Source organism: Lissotriton helveticus, chromosome 12 (genome assembly GCF_964261635.1).
Source record: "Lissotriton helveticus chromosome 12, aLisHel1.1, whole genome shotgun sequence".
Taxonomy (NCBI): Eukaryota; Metazoa; Chordata; class Amphibia; order Caudata; family Salamandridae; genus Lissotriton; species Lissotriton helveticus.
In genome coordinates, this window is record NC_136073.1 from 85446320 (window position 1) to 85472683 (window position 26364).

Below are 26364 nucleotides of genomic sequence, written 5' to 3' on the forward strand. Positions count from 1 at the left end.
TGAGCTGGATGCTGTAATTTTTGCGGGCAGGCATTGTGCCTTGGCATTTCATCAACAGTACGTCTCTGTTTTCTGAATATAATCTAACAGATAAACAAGTAAAAATGGCAGAAAGGGGAGCTACATATACAATGCTGCGTATTGAAATACTGTATAGATTACCATTTACAGTGGCGGAGTCACCATCAGCAGAATGGCTAATCCATGGCCACATTACTCTACCAGTCACTACTTTTCCATTTGAATATTGCCTTTAGCAAAGGCAGGCAGGCAAATATGAAAAAAATGGGTAAAGAACACATTAAGGAATCCTGGGAATGACCATGTATACTTTGATGCAGGAGTAGGGCTCGACAAGTGTTTCTAAGTGGTATAAACTGCAGGAACGGTTTAAGTGATTCTCTCATGTGCCAGGACATTTCACTGCACTGAGCATGTAATGGATCAGTAGCGAATTTGTCTTGCCACATGAAAGGGACTCCAGGTGCCGTGATTACACCGGTATTCGAGTTGCTCTTAAATGGGAGTTATACTTGATGCTGAACGATCAGGGTTGCAGTGGTTTGCTTCCGGGGCATTGCCTATCTGGTCTCTGTGAACTCCAGGGTGACTTGCTGTGTGCAGGTATTGTTTCCCCCAATGAGTACAGTGAGGAAGGCACCATTATGGCCTTCATTGAATGTTTCTTTTATACAATTTGGTACTTTGGTACAATTTGGTACTTACAGCAACCCGTACCCTTAACCTCCGCTCGAGAGAGGTTTAATCTTCAACTCGCAAGGACCTCGACGGAGATACAGGCACTTATACGTACAAACTTCCCCTCTCATTTCACAGAAATGGTGGGTCACATCTTCAACATGTCTGATACAAGTGGTATTGTACACCTATTTAACACCATAGGGTCAGTATTTATAAGCACCTTTCAGACAATCCTCATGGTTATTCCAAATTTTATACACTCCGTATTTGGAAGCATTTTTTGAGGTCTACCTCTGATCCTAATCTTAATAGCTGGAATCCTGATAGTCATTTATCTGCTACGGAATGGACGGCCCAATCACTAACGAGATGGCAAAAGCTCTCCTAGAGCAGAAATACCATGAACGCATGATACAACATTTGGGCACGCCTCAGCTACGAGAACTAAGCGCCTCTTGGTTCCTATTGTTTAGACCAGACTGGATGGACTGCATCTTACCTGTTCTTCGATGCCTGTTTTGCGGTGAAGAATGCATGTGGACCTCTGTTTGACACTCGCAACGGACATGCCTGCGGACTTGAATACCAGGCTGGAACGCTTGAGGTCTCATGCTCTGCAATGTCCCCAGCGTATTAGTCGCCTGATGGCTGCATTCCTTGAGAACCCGCAGGAGCTTTTTGCTACAACTAGGTTAAGCATCAGCTCTTTCACTAGCAAAACCACAAGTACTACTAGCAGCCAGGTATCGACTACATCCCCAGCTGCTTTTACACCAGCAATTGGCAATGCTGACTATCATCTGTGCTCCATTGACGTACTCTGCGGCAGCAAACAACAACGATGTTGCGTCTCCCAGCCAGGATACTTAATCTATAATTGGCTCATCGTGTGCTGGAAAAGAATCCGGATTTTCCTTTCATTTCAAACTCAACTGAAATTGGAATATTTCCTAGAATTAACTCTTTCTCACTGAAAAGCCTTTTGACGCTTATAGAAATTTAACTTATTTAAACAAACTCAATTAGGACTGTGGCTTAAGGGACAATTTAAACACACACTAAATTTGTGGAAAAAATGTTTCTCATCTTTTCTCTTTTTAAACTGCTTTTAAATGATTTTAATGTCTTAAAAATATTTTAAATGGCTCTCTCAACATTTTATGCACAGACACCTATTAAAATCAGTGGTTAACTTGCATATTACCATTATTGACTATTCGGAAGAGAATTGGGTGTTAAGTTTCATAGAGGTAACCTAATATAGGCCCAGGTAACATCATACCCTTTCACCTACATCACATCCCCTACAAAAAACAGTAACAAGCCTTATAAGGATTGCACGCCTTTGTTGGACTGAACATTTTACCTAGTTCTAGGCCTGGGTGCAGAAGCAGGGTTTTCCCTTAACAATAGTTTTGTATGACTTCTTCTTTAGATAACACAGTTTTAATGAATATTCATAAGGCTACTTGGAAACCAGGCTTGGGCTATTCACCACCTTCCTAATATCTACACACAAGGTTCATCACACACGTCTTCCTCATACCCAACAATGGCTGACACAAGAACAAGGGACAAAGGGACTCTATATACTTTTCTGTATAAATACAGCACCTTTTGTTAGTGGAGGTTAGAGGGAACCGAGACTTTGAAGTCGACACATTGACCAGAGACGCTGAGGCTCCTGCATGCAGACGCTCCAGCAGACAGTGGTTTGACATATCCCTTGCGGGGTGTCCAACTCGAGACCAAGAAGGGCTCCGACCTTTATCATACTTCAGGTAATGGGGTTGGACTAAATCCTAGAGGGATTCTTGGCTTATACACCTACTCACATGCTAGGTACACTTAGGTACATCTAGATAGGCATCGTAGTAGTATGTGCACTTTTATCATGCATTGTATACTCATGTTTTTATTCATGCTTATTGCAAGATGGTAGAACTGTACTATCCTTTTGATACTCATAGTACTGCTAATCATATATCTATGCAACTGTCTAATGGTTGTCACAGCTCATATATTTTACACAAGAATAACAACTGTTCAATAAACGTTTTATTGAAGCGCCCAGACTGTTTATTCTGTGTATCTCTGAGATAAACTAAATGTGCACGAGTGACTGAGCGAAAAGCAGTACATTGTTTCCACGATCTTGAGAGATCAGGGTTGTCATGTTTTGAGGCTGCCAGAAAATAATCTCTCCCCGATAAGAGGAGACACTAGTGGCACTGTGAGCTAGCATATATGCAAAACAGGCTAACATACTTGGTAGGGGGTGCTCAGAGTTAGTCTGCCACCAATCCTACAGTTTATATTATTAAAATGCGCAGGTCCTGCATGGGTACTATAGGAACTACACAACAATATTTTTATTAGATCTTTACGGTGACCGCTATGTTCAAGCTGGCACTTAAGAACTGTGTGTTCTCTGATCCCAGTATGCAACGCTGTAAATGTTTTGACTCTAAAAAAAAGTTGGCCTAAGGCCCAGATGTAATCTAACGTGAACACCTGATTTCAGGAAATTCAGGTATAAGACGCTAGTTTATCAGATGAGATTGTTCCGTAAATACTGTGAAGACTCAGGTCAATCAAGTGGGTAGTAGTTAGTGCTCTAGCCTTATCAGGTTTGCCAATGTTCTTTTTTAGTGGAAAATGTGATGCTTATTATCAGCCAAATTGACATGATTGACCAGTCCAGCAAGTTTGATTTGAAATCACCTGTCAGTACCCAAATACTTTCTGGATGGCTGTAAATATTGAAACTATTCTTTTAGCTGTGATTTTTTCTTTTCCACTTGTGGGTTGAAATATACTTGAATGATGATTATCATTGAGCTGGGATTTGTTAAAGGAAAATTTAATTCCTGTTTAATTAATACAAAGTCACCAGTGCCCATGTAGAGTCATGTTATATTTGCCCCCAAACTTTTACTTATGTGCGTTGCAACCCCAAGCCTGAATTGTATTTCGACACCCGATGTAGCCTAGTGGCTGTCTGCTTGGAAGTTCTTTTTGTAAATATTTATTACTGCTTCCAGATGGCTTTACAGATTTTCATTAGCGTAGCTTCTTGATTTTGCATAAAAGAGGTTGCTGATAAGCTGAGCTCCCTCTGCATTTGTAAGGACTGATCTTGTCTGAAGCTAACAGTCAGTTGCCGAGAATTTAGCTGATATTCTACACCCATGTTGACCAACACTTTTTGATTTCTAATAGTCGGGGGCTTGAATATTTGTATGCCCCATCCCTCTAGGGTTGATTTGTGTGACAACATTTTTATTTTGGACTCTCTGTTCCCGACCACCAACCTCGTCTGTTCATTCAGTTTTTGATTTTGGCCTTGGCTAACATCCACTGATTCTATATCAGTTGTGGAAGTATTCTATGATGCTAGAGAGTACCTAGAGAAGCAATAACAGGTTTTCTTGATTTAAAGTGGTAACACAACCCTTTGATGTGTATTCTGGATACAGAGTAAGAAATGCTGAGTCTTCCTCGTCTTGTGAGGGTTGATTTGAGGCTTGAATGTACATTGTGTCTGTAATACATTTATTTATGTGTACAATGTATCTGTAAATGGAATTACTCTGTTTGGACTACCAATTTAATTTGGTATAGTTTGGAGTTGGGACAGTAAATCTGCTCCCCCAGAGTCCAACACTTTCTCAAATATTGTTTCATTTGAAGTGGTATAGTAAATCATCTGTCCCACAGCATCAAATGCTTTCCTTAATATCACTTAGGGCCTCATTATGATGTCAGTTGGAAAGGCTCTGAACGTTTTTTTTGGGTTGTCCGAATCTGTGTCTGAACCAATGTTTTCAACCGACTCAGAAACATTTCCGACCGACCAATTCCGATGTTAGGTAACCGTTCCGTCTTTTCGACTAAGCAGTCAGAGAAACCGACACAGAAGATTTCTCAGTATCTTTCTTTGGAATTGAAACTGTGCCTATACATGTGAGAGGTGGCAACAGAGAGTTGGCACTTAGACGCAAAGAAGCGACTTGGATTATGCGTCTTCAAAGATATTGAACACGGATTAAATTATGACCCAGAAATGCAATTCTTCCTAGGGAACTAAGAACCTTCTAAAAATTTTGAGATAATGATCTATTTTCCTATGTGGTTTTGGCCCATTTCTTCAGTTCGCCAGATCCGACTCTTAACATTGATCAAACAAGATAATTGAGTATAGCGAAATGTATCAAATCACTGCAATTTTCCTTCTCAAACTATGTCTTGATTTTTTTATGTACAGATTGTGTATTCATTTGTGTTCTATGTAAAACAACACACTCACGGATTAATGTCAGTAACTCCCCAGAGATGTAATACATAGTTAGTATGAGGCAAAAATCCTAAGAGGTGGAATCACACAAATCCATCATAACATCCATGACCCTAGACATTTTGATTCTGTCCAGGTGTCTCTCAACGAAGAATAAATAATATGTATGAATGTGCTCTCTAATAAAACATATATGGCGCATTCTAGCACATTCTCGTACATGCTCGATCATTCATATGAACTCCACTCACTAAATATCCCTATAATATCATTCAAATAATCCTGCTAATCGGCTATATGCTCTAAATGGTTTTACCCACTCTAGATACGGGAATTCAGAAATTATCATAGGAAAGCAACATAATGTCACATAATATATGATATTCTACCAGCACTCGGCACGCGGGTGTTTTTATGTAGTATTTCTTCTTTTCACGGCCAATAAAATAATAGACTTAAGATCAGTTTACGGTCTAGTCCTTTTTTCCTCAGGAAGCGCTTCACCGGTACATATTCCGGCCTGGCTTCCGGTCACATGTCCGACCTTGGAAAACGGCGCCGGGAAACACAAGAGGGAGAACATTAATGATGAGGTAAGCGAGCTTTTCCCTCCGCGTTTTGGGTGATAAATACCAGACGCTGTTCGTGGTAGCTTAATAGAATATCTCCAACCTATCCTTCCGTTTGTCTCCCTGTTACTTGTCGATATAGGTGTACCCGCCTTTCTTCGTAATAAACAGCTTTGCCTATTCCGAAGTAACCTGTTTATTCTCTCCTCCCGGTATATATATCATTGTGAAACTATCGAGGTAGGTCAATTTAGTTTTATGGGTTCCCTTATCTATGTGTACACTATCAGACAATTAGCTAAATAATTATACACATACACCATTATACTTCTTATAGACTCATCAAGTCTCGCGGAGCTTTTTGTTCGCGTATACCTTGGAAACTCCGGATACAGGATTCCAATTTACGCACTAAACGGATTCGTTTACCTAGGTGGTTACGCCCTTCACCTATGAGGGTGAGTTTGTTTTCCTGTTTTCTAGTTTGTTATCCCCAGAGCATGTGCTTCACATACCGACGCTGCCCATATTATTGGAGCAATCATTAATGTCGACCTCTCTTGTTTTAAGTAATTTCCCCTTTTCTTTTGTATATCCTTCAACTCGGTACTCATTATACTGTAGACGAGGAAAAGAGTCCATCCACTGATTGGTACTCTGTACTAAGTCGGAAACACCAGAGAAAAATAAATTCAGACCTTATCTTGACTCCACCATGAATTTGTGTTGTAAATAGAGACTATTTTTTGAAACAAATAAATATAAAATAAGTAATAAAAAGAGGAGCCAAATCTACGTCCAAGCATACCCCCCAGAGGAAATGAAAATCTAAATATATAAAAAAATATATCTCTGAACAGATACAGACCCTCTAAATGTTTCCTTAGGATGTAGTCAGATTTTCATAAATACACCGTATCAGTCACTTGGGATTTCGAAATCTTTTTATAAACTCCACACTTTTTTCACTTTATCACCGTAACTTTCTGCGGCAAGTGTTCTTTTGTCTACAGGTTATACTGAATAGTAAGATAGCATTCAAGCTCACGAATGTCACCAAAGTAATGATCTCGATGCACATTGCCACGAAGTCACATAATGGCATGCTTTTTACACAATGGGTTACACGACCAAGTCACCGTTTCAATACACTTGCATAACAAACATGATCGCAAATGTACCCTCTATGTTTCTATTCAGCCCTGAAGATTCGCAGTCTGTTCCCTGCGATGAAACACGTGTTGGCCCATGTATAGGAACAATAAACAGAACTACCACACCAACAACGGAATTTTTCGATACCTCTATTTTGTCAAGCCTGTTCGTCAACTGTTGAAATGTTAAACTGAATTTGGTGGTGCTCTAATGTTGTCTACCGATAGTACTGATACTCTTAATACTAAAGAATTACAAATCTATATTGTATAGTGCAGGGGCATTGTTGTTTTCTTTTATTTCCGACCGACCAATTCCGATGTTAGGTAACCGTTCCGTCTTTTCGACTAAGCAGTCAGAGAAACCGACTCATTGTGATGTCAGATTAAGACAGCCTTTCCGACTCAGTCTGTTGGACACTAATCGGCTGTCAGAAATTGAATTTGGGGGCCTGTAGCAGGCCCCCCCTTCACCTGGAGGCCTCAAGTTGGGTCCCGTGGAGGTACCCATGTGTCCCATCTTTCGAACCATGCACGGTGTGGCAGGTATCATGGGGAGCCCGCCACAGGGTGCAAGGTTTTTCCGCAATACCCCTGTTTTGCAATGGGAGCCTGTGTTGTCAGTCAGAACACAGGCTCCCATGAAGTCAATGGGAGTATGAATGAATGGTGTTTCGAAACATTGTAATCTGTCGGCCTATACAAATCTGAGTCAGTCGGAAACAATTCTGACACCGAGTCGGTCGCAATGCTTTCTGACCGACATCGTAATGAGGCCCAAAGTTTTGAGTAAGAATAGTGTACTTGAAAAGAGTCCAGCCAACACTTTCCCCAATGTTACTTAGCCTGGATTGGAAATAGTAAATCTGACCTCTACAGAACCCAGCATTTCCTAAATTTAATTTCATTTGGAGTGGGAATAATAAAATCTGACCCATCCAGCTTTCAATACTTTCCTCAATGTTGCTCACTTTTGGATTGGGAATAGTATACACGATTCCCCCAGAGTCCGAAGCTTTATCCAGTTTTGCTTAGTTTGGAATGACAGTAGAAAACCCCTTCTCCATCCTTCTAAGTCCAAATCTTTCCTAATGTTGTTTATGTTGGAGTGGGAATAGTAAATATAACTTATCCCACAAATTTATGTTAATGTTTAAACATGGAAACATTTAAAGGTATTAAAGTTGTGTTATGTATTTTTAGATGTATATGTCATTATCTGGCATAGGGTAGAAATTTGTTTTTTACAGGAAACCCACCTGCGACCTCATCCTGACTTCTTGCCAGCCATTGGAGCAAAATACACTCCTCCTTCTACTCTAACTACTCTCGGGGGTGTCTATCCTGCTGTGCAGAGGGCTTCCTTGGCAGACTTCCCAGGTAGTTATCGACCCTGGGGGGCACTTTGTGGCCCTTCATCATACCCTTCAGGCCCAGCCATTGACACTGGCTGTGCTATATGGTCCCATTAAGGATGATACAGACTTCTTTGCGCAAGTCTGGCACCACATCTCGTCCCTGGCGCTCCTCTGGGGGGGGACTTTAATGTAACACAGTCCACCACATTAGATCGCTCCGGTCCTCACACTTCTCACCCATGCGCAGCTTCACTACTGACCTCCATTCTCACTGATAACTCCCTGTATGACGTGTGGCGCCACACTTGCCCCGAGGCACGCAAGGGCACTTGTATAGCCGGCTCCTGCGGCTGTCGGTCCCGCTTGGACCTCTGGATCACCACCCCGGATGCCCTTGCTTGGCTGACTTCTGTTGTACACATGACGTGCACCCTCTCAGATCACGCTCCTGTCCGCCTCTGTCTGCACCTCCCACACTCCCCTTGTCGTGCGTTCTCCTGGCGGCTCCTGCGCTACGCAACTCTGTCTTCTGCGACGAGATATACACCGCAATCACTAATTATTTTGAGCTTAACAAAGGCACTGTCAACTCCCCCTCCACGCTCTGGGAGGGTTTCAAGGCCATTATCTGTGAGGAATATATTTCCAAACAGTCCGGTGTACTACGCTATATCCACGGCACTCTTGATAAATTAGAAATGGAGATTAAGGCTCTGGACTCTTCCTACTCCTGGGACCCCAACCCTTACACGCTGGCTCAGATCTGGGGGAAGGTCACCGACTTCACTGACGAGGCCAACAGAGAGCTCGCATTTCTCGGCAGGGAGGAATGGGTGCACCGCTTTGGTGAGGGTGACCACCCTGGTAAGTCCCTCACCAAACTCCTCCGCCCGCCTCGCACTGAGTTCTATATAACTGCCCTTTTGATTGGGGCCCTGACAGAACCACCTCCCCTGAGGAAATCAAACTGCGATTCACTGCATTTTACACACAACTTTACACGGCCAGGTCTGTGCCCCTCCGTGAGGTTCTTGATCAATAGTTTGACATCCTTCAGCTCCTTTGGCATGGCAACCCTCACCGGGAATTTCTTGATCAGCCCTTCTCCAAAGAAGAAATCGTCGCTGCGATTAATAGCATGCCCAGGGATAAGACCCCCGGCTCGTACGGACTACCAGTCTCCTTCTATAAGTCCTTCACTCCCCTTCTGGTCCCGCATTTAGCTGCCATGTACAACGAATCCTATGAGAACGGTCAGTTTCCCCCTTCGGTCTGCGAGGCTTTACTCACTCTACTCCAAAAGCCGGACAAACCCCCGCTGTCACAACCTACGGACTATCTTCTCCGTCCTCCATCAAATTAACGCTGTGATCCCGGCAGTGGCCGCCCTGCTTGACGCCACCAAAGCCTTTGATACCTTAGACTGACCCTTTATCTTCTATCTCCTCCCTCACTTGGGCTTCAGCCCGGTCTTCGTACGTAAAACATTACTTCTCTATACCCTTCCCACGGCCCGCCTCCGGATTAATGGTCAAATATCTGAGCCCATCTCTATCAAACGGGGCACCAGACAGGGGTGCCCGCTGTCACCCATACTTTTTGCCATTGCAATGAATCCCCTTGCAGCTAGACTTTGACAGCATCATACCCAGAGAGGCATTGTCTTTGCGGCTCATGCTCTTGTAGTCTCCATGTATGCGGACGACGTTACTCTTTATGTCTACAATTCTCAGGAGAACCTCAGCCCACTGCTTTGTGAGGTGATACAGTTTGGAGGCTACTCCAGCTTAATGGTTACCTGGAATAAATCTGTGCTTTTCCCCCTCAACGACACCACGGTGCCTTCACTTGGGGTTACCCCTTCGTGTGGTCATCGGCCCCACTAGATACTTAGGCATCTGCTGGGTAGGGAGGTGGATGAACTTTAGAGAGCAAACTTTGGCCGTGCTGTGGACTGAGTCCAAGATTCCCCTCTGGCACCAGTTGCCTTTGCCTCTGGCTGGTCACATAGCCATCGCCAAGATGGTGGTGCTCCCAATGTTGTTATACTTATTTGTCAATATTCCCACCCCCTCACTGACCAATTTTTTAGCGAAGTCCGCTCATTGCACGTTACTCTGGTTTGGGTCGGTCGACAGCCCAGAATTTCTTATAATATTCTCACCCTCCCGATGTTGTGTGGCGGTCTTGGTGCCCCCGATTTTAAACTTGCCCTTAGCGCCCAGGCCAGTTTTTTTCATTTTTGGCTCCACCCCACTCCTTTTCAGCCGTATGTCGCGGTGGAGGCCAACCTTGCTGCCCCATGGCCGCTCACGACCATCCTGTACGCCCCGGCAAAACTCCCATGCACGGAGATCGATAAGGTGGAGATCTTGCGTTGGGCCTAGGATGGGCTCCGTAAACTCTCCTGCTCCGATATGCTCTCCGTGAATACCATGCCTATTGTTCCCCTCCGGACTTCCGTCATGGTTAAAAATGCCACCCGCTTAGGGCTTTCCACAGTGTCAGTCCTCTACCCTGGGGACACATTTTTCTCTCTTGCGTCCGACTCCAGCCCCATGGACACTCTGCTTTACTATCAACTCAGGGCTATCTGCAGGGAGCTTCACTCCTCGTTCCCCCAGCCCCCTCCCTCAATGGCAACTCTTGACTTCCTTTACATGTCCCCCTCCCCCTGGAAACTAGTCACTAAACTGTACGCCCTCACTCTGGCAGTTTCCATTGACCGGGCGTGTGTGGCGTGGGGTGAGGACCTGGGTGTCGAAATCTCTCAAGTTGACTGGCTCTATTGTTGCAATCAGATTAAACGCCTATCCCCAAACTACCGTCTGCGCCTTATCCACTTTAGTATTTACATAGGCTCTACCAGACTCCTGCCCAGTTGCACAAGATGGGACTTATCCCCAATGATAGATGTCATCCCTGCTCTGCTCCTGCGGCAGACTTTTCCTACCTCGACTGGCTATGCCCTCGGATCTCCTCATATGGGCGCGAGGTCTGCACCACTATTTTTAGATGGTCTCAGGGGATGCTTGATTGGTAGGAATACATTTTGTGGGTATCATGTTGTGGGAGGCTGCTATGCCTGGAAATAAGAAAAGTGTGGCTTGATACGAAAGGTGGATACGATGTACGGTATGACTGCAGCTTTACAGGCTTAGGCTTCATGAATAGTGGCCCTAGAGGAGCAGGTGGAGAGACCCAGGAGGTCTAGAGTACCTCCCAATGAGGAGTTTTCCCTGGCTCCAAGAGGGTCAGGGCTCAGGGTAAGCACAGGGGAGTGGGGCAGGCAATGGCTGCTACTGGCTGATCTAGCATTTTGGACCCTGCTGTTTTAAGGGGTCCCCTGTGGGACAGGCCCCAGGTCCTGGTGAGGGTGGCCAAGAGTCAGTGCAGGGGTGGTCACAGCAATAATTAGCCCAATGACAGACAGGGGCATTGTACAGAATGGAGCTGGTTGCACAGCTGTCTGATTTAGTGAATAAGTTGGCAGGTGTGTTGATGTGGCTCACTAGTGTTGGAATGCTGTCTGCCCCTGTGGTCGGGGACTCTGGAGGGCAGTAGTGGTGTGGATGATCTAGAGATGGCCAGGCACTTAGTAGCTTACTTGGGTGTGGGGGTTCCGGTGAATGAAGGGCCTACCGTGGTTGGGGGGGCATGGCAGGAAGCAGTGGCAAGGCCATAGCTGCTGCAGCTCCTGCCAAGGGAACCCTGGGCTCCACAGTGGGTGCTGGGGCCGAGTTGAAGCCTCACAGGTGGCTGGCCAGGGGCTGTCAGTGGGGGGGGCACTTTGGGAGGAAGTGAACACAGTCGAACAATCAATCAATCATAACATTTGTAAAGCGCACTACTTACCCGTGAGGGTCTCAAGGTGCTGGGGGATGGGGGATGCTGCTACTGCTCGAAGAGCCAGGTCTTGAGGAGTCTTCTGAAGGACAGCAGGTCTTGGGTCTGCCATAGGTGGATGGGGAGGGTGTTCCAGGTCTTGGCGGCGAGGTGGGAGAATGATCTGTCACCTGAGGTCACTCTTCAGATACGGGGGGACTATGACCAGGGTGAGGTCGGCGGAGCTGAGCTGGCGGGTGGGGGTGTGGAAGCTGAGTTGGCTGTTGAGGTACGCTGGTCCGGTATTGTGGAGTGCTTGTGTGCATGGGAGAGGAGCTTGAAGGTTATCCTCTTGTTGACGGGGAGCCAGTACAGTTCTCTCAGGTGAGGTGTGATATGGCTGCGGCGAGGGATGTTGAGGATCAGGCACGCAGAGGCGTTCTGGATACATTGAAGCCGTTTCAGGAGTTTGGCCGAGGCTCCTGAGTAGAGGGTGTTTCCGTAGTCCAAACTGCTACTGACGAGGGCCTGGGTGACCGTTCTTGTTTCGGTGGAGATCCACCTGTAGATTTTGCGGAGCATGCGTAGGGTGTTGAAGCAGGAGACGGTGTTGACCTGTATGGTCATGGAGAGGGTAGAGTCGAGGATGACCCCTAGGTGGCGTGCGTGGTCGGTGGGTGTTGGAGCTGTTCCCAGTGCGGTCGGATACCAGGAGTCGTTCCAGGCTGAAGGGGTGGATCCAAGGATGAGGACCTCCGTCTTGTCCGAGTTCAGCTTCAGTCGGCTGTTCCTCATCCATTCGGCGATGGCCTTCATTCCTTCGTGGAGGTTGGTTTTGGTGGTGTGGGGGTCCTTGGTGAGGGAGCGGATCAGCTGGGTGTCGTTGGCATAGGAGATGATGTTGAGGTCGTGCAGTCGGGCGACGTGGGCTGAGGGATGAGTCCTGGGGTACGCTGCAGATGATCTCGGTGGCTTTGGAGCGGAGGGGGGGAGGCGGATGCTCTGTGTTTTGCCTGTGAGGAAGGAGGTGGTCCAGTCCAGGGCCTTCTCTTGCATCCCTGTGTCGTGGAGGCGTGTTCATAGTGTGTGGTGGCAAACCGTGTCGAAGGCGGCAGACAGGTCCAGGAGGATGAGGGCCGCGGTTTCTCCGTTGTCCAGCAGGATCCTGATGTCATCGGTGGTGGCGATGTGGGCAGTTTCGGTGCTGTGGTTGCTGCGGAACCCGGACTGTGATGGGTCCAGGATGCCGTTTTCCTTGAGGTAGCAGGTCAGTTGTTGGTTGACGGTTTTCTCGATGACCTTTGCCGGGAATGGGAGCAGGAAGATGTGCCGGAAGTTCTTGAGGTCCTTGTGGTCCGCCTTGGGTTTCTTGAGTAAGGCGTTGATCCTGGCGTGCCTCCAGCTCTACGGGAAGGTTGCTGTCTTGAAGGAGATGTGGAGGGCTTTCCGGAGATGGGGTGCGATGGCGGCGCTGGCTTTGTTGAAGATGTGGTGTGGGCAGGAGTCTGATGGAGATCCGGAGTGGATGGTGTTCATGACCTTGATGGTGTCGTCGTTGTTGATGTTGGTCCAGGAGAGTAGGCAGTTGGTGCGGATGGTGATTGTGGGGGCGGGGTGTCCATGGTTGTTGTGACGTCATGTTGTTGAAGCTGTCGTGGATGTCTGTGATCTTGCGATGGAAGAAGGTGGCCAGCGAGTCGCACAGGTCTTGCGAAGGTGGGATGTCGTTGGTGTTGGAGCTGGGGTTGGGGAGTTCCTTCACTCTTTTGAAGAGCTCTTTGCCGTTGTGTGCCTTGTTTTCTAGGCGGTCTTTGAAGGAGGCTCTTTTGGCGGCTCTGATGAGGTGATGGTGTCTGCGGGTGGCGTTCTTGTGGGATGCGTTGCTGTCCGGTGTTCATTCAGGGAGCCAGTTCTTCTCCAACTTGCGTCAGATTTGCTTGGAGCCTGGAGGTCTACAGTGAACCAGCTCTTTTCTAGCTGGTGTGTCTGTTGGAGGGTTTCTTGAGCTGGGTGAGAGTGTTGGCACAGTCGTCGATCCACTTTCTTAGGTTGCAGGCGGCGGTGTCAGCGTCGGTGGGCTTGGGGAGCTCGGGGGTGGGCCCAGGCCGAGGGTGGTGGTTAGCTGGTCTTCGAGACTTTTCTCCAGCAGCGGCGAGGGATCTGTTGGGAACGGTGGTGCGAAGTGGGTTTCTGTAAGGTGAAGTAGATGCAGCGATGGTCGGTCCAGTGGAGTTCGGTGGTGTGGTTGACGGAGATGTGGGGGCTTGCGGAGAAGATGGAGTCATGCGTGTGGCCGGCGGAGTGGGTGGCTGTTGTGACGAGTTGTCTGAGTCCGGGGTTGGCTAGGTTTTCAATCAGGGTGGTGGAGTTGGTGTCGTTGTTGTTCTCGAGGTGGAAGTTCAGGTTCAGTCGGCAATGGAGTCACTGAACTGTGTTTGGGATCCGGGGGGGTCTGTAGATGAGGGTTCCTCTGAGGGTGGTGTTGGGGTCAGTGTGGATCTGGAAGTGCAGGTGTTCGGCAGTGCTGAGGGTGTCGTCGGTGTTGGTCGAGACTCTGAGGTTGTTCCTGTGGACGATGGCGATTCCTCCTCCTTCTCCATTGTTGCGGTCCCTGCGGCTGATCTTATAGCCTTCCGGGATGGTTATGGCGATGTTGGGTGCAGAGGAGGGGTTCAACCAACTCTCTGTCACAAAAGCGACGTTTGGGGAGGTTGAGTCGAGTAGGTCCCAGAATTCAACTACATGTTTGCAGGCGGAGCGGGCATTGAGGAGGATGCATCTGAGTTAATTGGTTTCTTTCCTGGTTGGTGGGTTGGTGGGCTAGATGCTGGTGTAGCTGCATTTCCGGCAGGAGAAGGGTCCTTGTGTGCACTTCGGGCAGCCATGCAGCAGGTGTGTGATCGTCCGGCGTTGAGTGCATGGAGGGTGCTGGAGTTGTAGCGGAGTCGGGTGTCGTGGCTTTCGTGGGGGCCAGGGGTTCTGGCACTGGGCACGGTCAAGGCGCGGATGGGCGCAGACAGGCTTGCCTTTGGCATGCCTTCAGCACACCAGCGGCGCAGCCGCCATAGGAAGGGGAGGTGGGAGGGAGGAGCAGCTGGGAGGTGGGAGCATGCGAAATGGGGAGCGGGGCGTGGGGCCACAGGGGAGGCAGCGGTAGGAACAGGCGGGCAGAGACAGGAATGGGCAACAATTGAGAGGGTGCAGAGTGACACAGATGCGAGGCAGGAACAATGACCAACAGTGAACTTTAAAAAGGCACAAAAGAACTTACAAAAAGCGAAACGACCAGCGGTGACTTTATAACAAAGCACAGAATTGGAGAGCGGAGGGGGCGGGACTGTAGGGGAGGCAGCAGCAGTAACGGGCAGGCAGAGAAAGGAATGGGCAACAATGGAGAGGGGGCAGTATGGCACAGATGGGAGGGGGGAAAAACGACCATCAGTGAACTTAAAAAGGAATAAAAGAATTTAAAAAGCACAGAGACCAATGGTGACTTTACAGTAAAGCACAGATTATAGTAACATAAAACAACTAACCATGAGCAGGAGCGGGGAGGGCCTCGAACCCCCTGACAGCAGCAGCGGCAGCAGGCTAGGGCACGGGCACACAGGTGGTGTGGGGAGCAACCTACCAAGGGTCAAGTGTTGCTCTCACTGCCACACAGCGGCCGCTATAAGTAGGGGTGGTGGGAGGGGGGAGCAGCTGGGAGGTGGGAGCGAGTGAATAGGAGAGTGGGGGGGTGGGCTGCAGGGGAGGCAGCGGCAGGAACGAGCGGGCAGAGAAAGGAATTGGCATCAATGTAGAGGGCGCAGAATGGCACAGATGGGACGGGGGAACAACGACCAACAGTGAACTTTAAAAAAGCCCTAAGACCAACAGTGACTTTACAACAAAGCACAGAATTGGAGAGCGGGGGCGGGGACGCAGGGGAGGCAGTGGCGGGAACAGGTGGGCAGAGTAAGGGCACGGGTACACAGGCAGAGCTGTGCGGTGTGGGGAGCACTTCTTCAGCAATGATGACGATTCCCCTGGCGCAGGCAGCAGTTCATTCAGGTACAGGGGCTCTCTTACCTCCTGTAGGTGTGGGTGAAGTGTGATCGAAGCAAGAATAGTTAGGCAGGCACGTTCCTATGGAAGGCAAAGAAAAAATTTTGAAGGGGGCATTTGTTCATATCTTTGATTTGTTCTTTGACAAATTGAACAGGGAATAGGCCAAATGGTGCCGGGATTGTAATTACTGGTATCAAAGAAAGAAGGTAGAGGAGACATTGGGGAATTGGATCAAAGGCTTTTCAACACATTAGGCCATCCTGGCGGAGCATATTGGCAACTTGGGGGCCCAACTTGCTTGCTTCCAAAACAGTATTGTGTGTGTACATGATGAATACGGTGGGTAGGGTTGGAAGGAATATGACAAGGAGTTTAGGAGGGCTAGGGCTTCCAACTCCACATTGGCTTGGGACCAGATTAAGCTGATCATATGGCTCCACCACATGAAGTATTCATGGGCAGACTCACACCAATCAGTCCTTTCATGCAGGGCCAGAGTCCTCCAGCTACTCTGCATAAGGGGCACAGAAAGGGGCATGTTGGGATTTCAATCCACGCGCATTTGCTAGACGAGTGGGGTTGTGTAGATTTAAGAACTGTTGTTCCTTTTAGCGGGATGGCATCCCACCGTGAATCCAAATGTTTAAAAAAGTTCAGGTATAGGGGTGGCAAGAAACAGGACTGATCATCTGGTTTTAGAGAAGGTTTACTCAACGGTTGACTTGTCAGCAATGATCCCATGGTTCAATATGTGCAATAACCGAGAGGCAGCGCAAATATTGTTTGAGGGCTTCAAGGAAGGTTTTTGGATCCCTGTTGTGGGTTATGTGGGTCCCCCTACTGTAAGAATCAGCAGCCGCTCAGAGCTAACCCACGGGTGGCCAGGGCAAAAGTCCTAAAGGTGTTAGGACTTGGCAGGGTGGCAGGCCATTCAAGGCAATCCCCTTGGGTGGTATTGTTTGCTCTCCAGTTGGGGGTTGTCTAGAACAAAGAGCCAGGATAGTATAGGTTTATCCATAACCTGTCATTGCCCAAAGGGCAGTCTATGAATGACGCTATTGATGGAACCCTTGCTCATTCAAATATGCCCCACTCGATCAGGCAATCCAGATGCTGCAAGAGTTGGGACCTGGGACTTTGCTGGCTAAATCTGACATTAAATCTGCTTTCTGCCGGTACATCTGCAAGATTTGAAAGAAAAGGAGAAATCTTTGGCTAAAAAAAAGGAACTGGAGATAACACCCCTCCTTCCCCCTGCTTAAACTTCTACGAAAGACCCGAAATGCGTACAACAAGAGCATTTACAATTCAAAAAAAGAACTCTTTAGATGGAACTGGAGAACGCTAAGAATAGACCTTGTAAACTCTTTGGAATAGTACAACAACAATTGAACAAACTGGCAAAAATGGCTAAAGAAGCAACAAAATTCCTAATAAACTGTGATGAGTACTCCTGCATCTTTGCAACCAAAATCAACTCCCTGGGAAACAAGCTGAATTCTGCCGTTAGCGTCCATTCCCCTCCTCCGGTGAAGCAACGCAACGTCCTCTACCAGAAAGCACCCAAAACCAAGCTCACTGGACGATCTTCAACTTATATGATGACCATATCATCTCAAAAATTCTAACATCCATAATTCCGAACAACCACTTCAATGACTCGCTCCCCTCCACCTGCTTTTCGGCAACATGCCAATTTATCATACCCATCTGGAGTACACTAATCAACACTTCCCTAACTCAAGGGTCCATACCAGAATATCTAAAAGCTGGTCAAGTCAACCCCATTTAAAAAAAATCCACACTGAATCCTGCTGAACAGGACAATTTCAGACCTATATCTAATGTTCCTCTAATAGCCAACACATCGCCAAATTCAACTGCTAGATGAATGCCAATTTGGTTTCAGGTCAGATCACAGCACTGAAACTACTATTATCTATATAGTATATGACGCCCTTCAAGCCTTAGACCAAGACAAGACATGTTTCTTAATTATTTTGGACCTATCTTCGGCGTTCGACACAGTTAACCATGAGAGTTACTAGAACGTCTTGAAAATAGAATGGGATTAGAGTGGACCATCATCGAATTGTTTAAATACTTCATTTGAAACTGCTCCCAAAGATTCTGAGTTAATTGAAAGCTATCCTCTCCTTCTCTGGTTATGATCTGAGTCCCCCAAGGTTCAGCTCTCTCCCCTACTCTTTTTAACCTCTATCTGGAACCCTTAGCTGAAGTATTGCATATCGCCAACATCTCTTTCCACATGTATGCAGATGACACACAGATCTACATCAAAATATCATCCCTAGAGGAGATCAAAACAATGAACAAATCACTAAAGCTAACTGTACAATGGCTTGTAGCAACCAGCTGAAACTTAATTTGCATAAAACTGAATTCTTACTAATTTCCCCTACTAAAAGTTCCACTGACATACTTGAATGGACCAAATCGATCACAGAGCTGAACAGCACCCCGACCATGGTGGACTCAGCCAAATCACTTGGAATCACACTGGACAAGAACTTGAATATGAGAGCTCACATCAAAACTCTGGCTAAAAATGCAAGATTTCACCTGAGCTAACTGAGAAAGCTAAAACCATTCCTCAATACAGCGGACCTTAAAATGACAGTATGGGCATTATTTATCTCTATGATCCAATAAGGATGCTCAACCCTCTCTGGGCTACCCAAGATCTCAACGGCTCCCCTAAAAGCTTGTCTTTATGTAGCCACAAGACTCTTAACAGGTTCAAAAAAATTCAACCACATCTCACCGCACCTGAAGGTGCTGAACTGACTTCCGTACGAAACTAGAATCACATTCAAATTGGCCTGTATCACACACAAAGCGTTACACTCTAATTCTCCAGTGTATCTCCCCCAGAAAAGCGTGGTTCCCAGAGGAGGCAGACACTCCCGGTCTGCCAGGGTTTTTGTTCTGAAACCACCCCTCTCCCAGAAGAAGAAAACATACAACAGAGCTTTCTCTGGGGCTGCACCTAGAATTTGGAACTCGCTGCCACCTAATAGCAGAAGAATACCTTCCTTGTCAAGATTTAAAACGGAAGCTAGGTCTTTCCTAATGGGCAATTCCTTTCAAAATCACTCTTTGTGCATATACTGCTCAACGGCCTATGGATATGCTATTGCTCTCTTCTTGATCTCTACCCATGTATGCCGGTCTTGATTTCATAGGTGTAACCTACATGATTTTGTATCATGGCTGTTGCTTGTCTTTTCCATCATTCGTACTTCATTGTCACTCTAAAGCTGGTGCTGTGCAGTCTTGCCTCTTCTCCTGCTAACGTTTGATTATCTACCTTAAGTGTACTCATGATTGCCGATTCCTTCTCATTGTAATAGCCTGTTTATTCCAGCAAATCATTCTCATGATCATTCCGAATCTTGTGAACAACTCGTTTAGCCATCGTAAAGTGCTCTGATACCCTAACGGGAACGTTTGCGTTCTATGAAACGCTAACTAAATAAATTAAATGTCTGTGGTTGAATGCGCTAGTCAGCGAGTGGCAAAGTGCAAGATGATTCTAAGACTGCTGAAGGAGATTGTGTTGGCATGTCTGAAAGTGAATAGGCTGTTTAGAACCAAGTGTGTGCCAGGTATCCTAAACAATGCTGCTGACGCATTGTCTCATTTTAAGTTGCAGGCTTTCAGGTGCCAGGAGAAGCGGTGTCACCTACACCCTTCCTGGACCATCGGTGGCAGATTGGTGCCCCAGCCTACCAGACATCGTGGCAGCCAGCCTGGCTCCCAGGATCAGGCGGGTATATGAAAGGGCATTCTGCGCTTACTGTGACTTCTTGGGGCAGTCGGGGGCTGGGTCTTGGTTTACCTCCTCATCAGTCATTGGTTTCTTGGGGGCTATGTGGGGGAACGGGCGCTCAGTCGATGCTGCTTGGCGCCATGTAGCAGAACTTTCCTTTTTTGCGAAGATGCAAGGGAAACCTGACGGGAGCAGGTCCTTCCTGGTCCAGAGGGCAATGAGGGGATGGGGGCTCCTGGAGAGCTCTGATACTAGGTGAACTATGCTGTCCTGTCGCTGGTGAGGTCACAACCTTTCCTACTTTCCGTACATTTCCACAACATGTGGTCACAGGACCACCCAAGGGGTGCTGGCAGGAGGTCGCTAGGAGCATCCAGGGCCATGGGGGTTGTGAGAGAATGCTCACATCTGGCCCTTATAGCCAACCATCCATGCATGCGCAATCGGCATGCCTCGCATTGGCCCTTGGGGTGGAGGTGTCTGAGGTAGGTATACTAGCAGGCAGACTGGCCCCTTGCACAGCCTTCTCGCAAATGGACACACCTAAGGGGAATGAGTTGGTGGTGTTTGGGGTCCTCCCCTAAGGAGGAACCCACCACAGGTCATTGGCGGGAAGGCTGGGCCTGGACTGGGGCAATAACACAGGAGCCAATCATGATCTCACTCGGGGCATCAATTGGGATACGCAGAAACATGTCTAGATAGCGGTATGAAGATGATGTCTAGTGGCTTTTTTAAGTAGGGTTTGGAGAAAGCTGTGTAGTCATGCTACGCAAAGCTATGCAAAATGGTAAACGATCTCCGCGAGCACGCAGAGTTCCGCGAATACACGGAATTGCTTGTTCCGCCCGTTCGCTATGCTTTTTTCCTGTTTGCGAATGCTGTTTGTGTGCTCGGGGGGAAATATCTTGCAAACACGCATTTTGAAGGCTCGAACAAACAAAAAATTCCGCAAAGTTGCTGATTGCGGAATTTTTGGCAATTCTACATTCTCCACGGAACGCAAAATTACCCAAATCCCGCAAATTCTGTGAGCGGAACGGAATTTACCGCCCAGCCGTACTTTTAAGGTTATGAACGTATCACCTGGTGTAAATACAAATGCTGTAAATATGAGGGTTACTGCGTATACAATATTGAAATGCTGTGTGTTTTATTTTTCCTAATGTACGTAATAAAATACGGCCGGGCTTTCAACCCCTAATCCAAAGATTTGTGTAGATTGTGTTCCCATTTGGAGGGTAGGGGGATGGATGGACTTGGCTGGCTGTGGTTCCGGAGTAAAAGGGCCTTGGCAATGCCGGGCCATGTGGGGTAGCCTCAATCATGGTGACTCTTAACAGGACAGAAACCTGGGGGGGAGGGGGTAGCAGCACCTTGCGCTGCAGCCCTGCAACTTCAAGAGCTATGATTGGCTGTGGGCGGATCTTTGATCTTGGAAGTCATTGGTTTGGCTTCCTGGATACATGTACGATCGGACTGCGAAGCCCCACCCATAAAAGGGGGCGTGAGGTGGCTGTCGGGTCTTTCTATTTATGATCACCGCTTCAGGAGTTTTGACCTGCTCTGCACGCCGCAACAGGCCAGCAGTGTCTTTTTGGTCCATACCACAATACCCATAGCAACTAGGTTTTAGGGCTAGGTTCCTTACAGTTTGGGTGCTGGGCTGTCTTGTTTATGTGCTAACCAATCATTCCTTTTCAAGTCAAGTGTTTTCGTTGTATTTAGTTGGGGGCTTTGTGGGTGAGCTCATGATTAGAGGGTCATTTAGGCACTACCTTTTCTTACATTTCAATAACAGCGGGTCATGGGCCCACCCAAGGTGTGCTGGTTGGAGGTCACTGGGAGGATCCAGGGGAATGGGTATTGCGAGCAAACACTCACACCTGGCCCCTGTGGCCAACCACCCATGCAGGCACAATGGGCATGCCTCGTACTGGCCACTGGTGGGAGGGGAGAAGTGACAGGTGTAGAGGGTGCCCAAAGTAGGTATGCTAGCAGGCAGACAAGACCCTTGCACAGGCACCTTGCATATGGACACTCCGAAGGGGAATGCGTTTTGGGTGTGTGGGGTCCTCCCTTAAGGAGGGACCCACCACAGGTCATTGGACAGAAAGATTTGGCCTGGACTGGGGAGTTATTACTGGAGCCAAACATGATCTCGCTCGGGGTGAAAATTGGGGTATGCAGGAACATGTCTATATAGCGGTAGGAAGATGATGTCTAGCGGCTATGTTAAGATCAGGTATGGATCACCTGGTGTAAATAAGGCTGGAAATATGAGGGTTACTACGTATACAATGTTGAACTGCTGTGTTTTTTGTTTTCCATAATATATGTAATAAAATATAGCTGGGATTTATGAACTCTAATCCAAAGATTTGTGTAGTTTGTGTTCCCGGGAGGGGCGAGGGGGGATGCATAGACGTGGCTGGTTGTCGTTCTGGAGTAAAAGGACCTCAGCGCTGCCAGGCCATGCATTTAAGATTATGAGCAAAGGCTTTATTTGAGCATTTTTCCTAGTTTGTTTTGCAGTCCTTATGGAAGAGATAAAAATGCAAAACACAACTGTGATTGGAAATCCATTTGTTTCGACTTGGTGTCCAAGGCCCAGTTCCTTTCCATTTCAGCTGCTTCCTTGAGAAAAGCTTTTATGGACATATAGTAAACACTATTCTTTCACAGCTTATTCATAGATTCTTCAGTTCATTTACAACGCATGCCTTTACAGTACAGTTTTTACATCGCAACATCCTTTATAACGCATGATTTTACATCGCACACCATCACAATGCATTTTTAGAAACTACCTTTACAACACATACCATTACAATGCATATTACTTTTAGGGGTACAGTATGGTAAGTGTTGGATAGTGTAGGGGTAAAAATTACTATTCCCACTCTAGTGAGTGCAATACTAGGGTAAGTGTTGGATAGTGTAGGGGTAAAAATTACTATTCCTACTCCAGTGAGTGCAACAGTAGGGTAAGTGTTGGATAGTATAGGGGTAAAAATTACTATTCCCCTCCAGTGAGTGCAACAGTAGGGTAAGTGTTGCATAGTGCAGGGGTAAATATTACTATTCCCCATTACTTACCTTATATAGCATTGTAATCGCATGCGTTGTAGTGACATGCGTTGTAATGACATGCGTTGTAGTGACATGCAATGTAATGGCTGTGTTGTAATGGCATGCGATGCAAAGGATGTTGCGTTTTAATGACTGCGTTGTAAAGGTATTGCGATGTAATGACTGCATTGTAAAGGTTGTTTCCCAATGCTGTGAGTGTCTGCAGCAATTTAGATATCGTTTCACCCTTTGACAGTAAAATACAGCCAGAATCATGAAGTCAGCTTTAACATACTTCATTTCAGGCAAAAATAAAGACGCACAATTTCTGGGTAGTACTTTCTGGCTTTTTGTTACCTTGTTTTGTGTGACAGAAACCGGAGTCCATAAAATAGATGGCATGGATGCCATTAAATTTGGCTATTTTGCTAGTTATCAGTTTTCACCATGATTTGGAGAAGTAGCGAAGGACATTTCAGGGAATGTCGACTCTTCATTTCCATAAAAGCAGTAATTTGACATGTACATTATAGAGAGCATTCAGTGGTCCATGATATGCTTGTTTGCTTCCCTGATGCTGGTGATGTCCATCTCACAACAGACGTTGTTAGAAATGGAAACCTTACTCCAGGTGACTAATAACTTTTTGCCTTGAAAAACCAATAAACATTTAGGGCCTGATGTACATAGGAAAGTGTTAGCGATTACCAAATAGCATATTTTTGTGATTCTTTATTTGGTATTTGCAAACACATTTTGCGATTCTCAGCACGAACAGCTAAGCACAAATGTGTGTTTACCACAAATTGAAATCCTCAGTGGATCGCATATAGTCCTGCCTGATTAATATTCATGAGGTCGGTCTCAGTAACAGGGATGGTGGACTGCTGTGGTCAGCAGACCGCCTTGTCTGTGATTGCTTTTTAACAAAGCAATGTGTTTTTTTTCAAATGCAGCCCGTTTTCCTTGAAGGAAAATGAGGAGTGTTTTAAAAAAAAGTGTTTTCTTTTCATATTTTTTAAGAGGGCAGTGGTACATGGGACCACAGCCGTACCTTAAAAAATGTTTTTACAAACATTCACAAAAGGGAAGAGGTTCCTTGGGGACTCCTTCCCATTTGCAAATGGGTTACCACCTACTGAAATAGGTGGTAAAAAGGAAACGTTTTGCAACCACATTTCAGTCGTAAAACATTCAAACATACCGCTGCCAGTCGGTATTAGGAAGGGACGCCCTAAACACACCCCTTCCCAATACAGATTCGCAAACCCAGTTTGTGATTCGGTGATATGTTCCCGATTGCAAATTGTGCCTTTGGACCTTAAAAATGGTTCTTTTTATTCACAAACAGCCATATTCTATGAAATGGGCCATTTCTGAACAAACAAAAGCTTTGTACATCTGGCCCTTAATGTTTTGTAGACACAGGAGTAGTTAGAATGATCTGCGTAATTAGCGTGTGTGTCATAAGAATAGGGAACATCATCTCGTTATCAACTCTTTTATAATTTTAGTTTAGTGCATTGAATATTAGGGATTTGCCTGGACACAGTATACCACTATGTTGAAGCTTTACAAACACAGACGACTCTAATACTTCTGGCCTGTTTTTTGAAAGATGGTTGGTATTTAATAGTATTGTAACAATTTTTCATTCTTTCATTTATAAATACATATTTAAGTAAATGATTTCCATCAGCAAAACACTAGCTGAGGCAGCTCCTGCCATGCAAACACATCATTTCTTATTAGAAGAAAAGAAAACAACTTTAGATTCTTTTAACTACTTATGTTTTCTCATGTTTTGTTCACATTTGTGCCTTTTTCCTCCGTAGTATTGCCCCTTAGAGTTGGTGCATGAATTTTATTTCACCTCTGTTTTCATGTATTGTTGTTTGCTTTCTCCAGGTCCCTCTCTCTGTTTGTAATCCCAGCTGTCCTCCTGGATTCAGGAAAGCTGCTATACCAACAAAGCCCATTTGCTGCTACCAGTGTGTTCCCTGTTTGTGGGGAGAGATTTCCAACCAAACAGGTAATTGGAGCTGGGGTATGAGAGCTTGTGTTATGTTTTTTCAGTGGTCAACAAATAAAAACTTAAACATGTTTCTTTCTTGCCATCTATTAGATTCTGTTGAATGCCTCAAATGTCCATGGGATCAATGGTCCAATGATAATCGTATCAGTTGCATCCCAAAGATCACTGAGTTTCTTTCCTACAATGAAACCTTTGGAGCCATCCTGGCTGGAGCCAGTCTTTTGTCCTCAACAATTCCTCTTGCCATCCTTGGACTCTACATTCGTTACAGAGGCACACCTATTGTCAAAGCAAGCAATTGTTATCTTAGCTACCTCCTGCTCCTGTCTCTCATCATGTGCTTCCTCTGCTCATTGGCTTTTATTGGTTACCCCACCTCAGAGAAATGCCTTCTGCGCCAAGCAGGCTTTGGTATCACTTTTGCTCTTTGTGTCTCTTGCATCTTAGCCAGAACCATTATGGTGGTCATTGCCTTCAATGCCACAAAACCCAACAGTGACTTAAAGAGGTGGGTTGGGCCTAAGTTGTCATACACAATCATCTTTTTCTGTACTCTAATCCAAATTCTTCTCTGTGGTATTTGGTTGGTTGTCGCACCTCCCTTTTCAGTCTATAACACCGACACTCATCCTGCTATCATCACAGTAGAATGTGACGAAGGATCCACCATTGCTTTTTGGTGCGTGCTGGGATATCTTGGATTTCTTGCTACCATAAGTTTTGTAATTGCTTTTCTGGCCAGGAATCTCCCCAACAGCTTCAACGAGGCTAAATTAATCACCTTCAGCATGGTCGCCTTCCTCAGCGTTTGGATCTCATTTATTCCTGCCTACCTCAGCACTAAGGGCAAATACATGGTGGCCATGGAGATATTTGCCATTTTGACCTCCAGTTTAGCTCTGGTTTTCTTTATATTTTTCCCAAAATGTTACATCATCATTCTGAGACCAAAGAGAAACACAAAAACGTATTTAATGGGCAGGGATTCAAATCCCAGATAGACATGTTTCAATCATAGCTATACCACATTAGGACATATATTTTTCTTTAGAGCGAGCAGGATGCAGTTGTATCAGATATGTAGTCCTTGAACTATTGTACAAATCAAATTGGCTCCAACCCTTTATTGTTATTACTTGTTTATAAATTAATAACATATACACTGTGTGAGAGTTCAACATCAAAAGACAGAGTATTTTCATTCTAGAACCTTAGGCATTCACCAGAGTATTTTCATTCGAGAACCCTAGGCATTACTGACACTAAATACATCAATGGATAAGACTTACAATATTATATTTTAGGCATTCATATAGTGATTCTTGTTAGGCAAAGATGCACTTTTGTTGTTTGATTCATAATTACAAAATGGAAAATAAACGTTTCTTACATCCTTTTTTTGTGTCCTTTGAATCACTTTGACCCTGCTTTATTTTGGTCAAACCAAACTCTTTAAACAATTAAAGGGTCTTATAAAGTATACAAAAGAAGACGCAAGTTCTAGCATGC

The 26364-nt window shown here is 46.0% G+C and overlaps 1 protein-coding gene across 1 annotated transcript; it reads left to right on the forward strand.

The window, feature by feature from the left end:
- Nucleotides 1-8778: 8778 nt before the first annotated feature.
- LOC144797884 (vomeronasal type-2 receptor 26-like) lies at nt 8779-25856 on the forward strand. Its single transcript, XM_078668686.1, has 4 exons — nt 8779-8944; nt 23354-23451; nt 24729-24852; nt 24946-25856. Exons 1-4 carry the CDS (start codon nt 8779-8781, stop codon nt 25854-25856), a joined length of 1299 nt encoding a protein of 432 aa, XP_078524812.1.
- Nucleotides 25857-26364: the final 508 nt, after the last annotated feature.

Excerpts from the sequence above, each read along its gene's own strand:
- LOC144797884 (XM_078668686.1), top strand. The coding sequence starts at position 8,779 with ATGGAGATTAAGGCTCTGGACTCTTCCTACTCCTGGGACCCCAACCCT. Across the intron at positions 8,945-23,353 it reads TGGTGAGGGTGACCACCCTG|AGAGCATTCAGTGGTCCATG; the intron begins GTAAGTCCCTCA and ends TGTACATTATAG. Across the intron at positions 23,452-24,728 it reads AAATGGAAACCTTACTCCAG|GTCCCTCTCTCTGTTTGTAA; the intron begins GTGACTAATAAC and ends TGCTTTCTCCAG.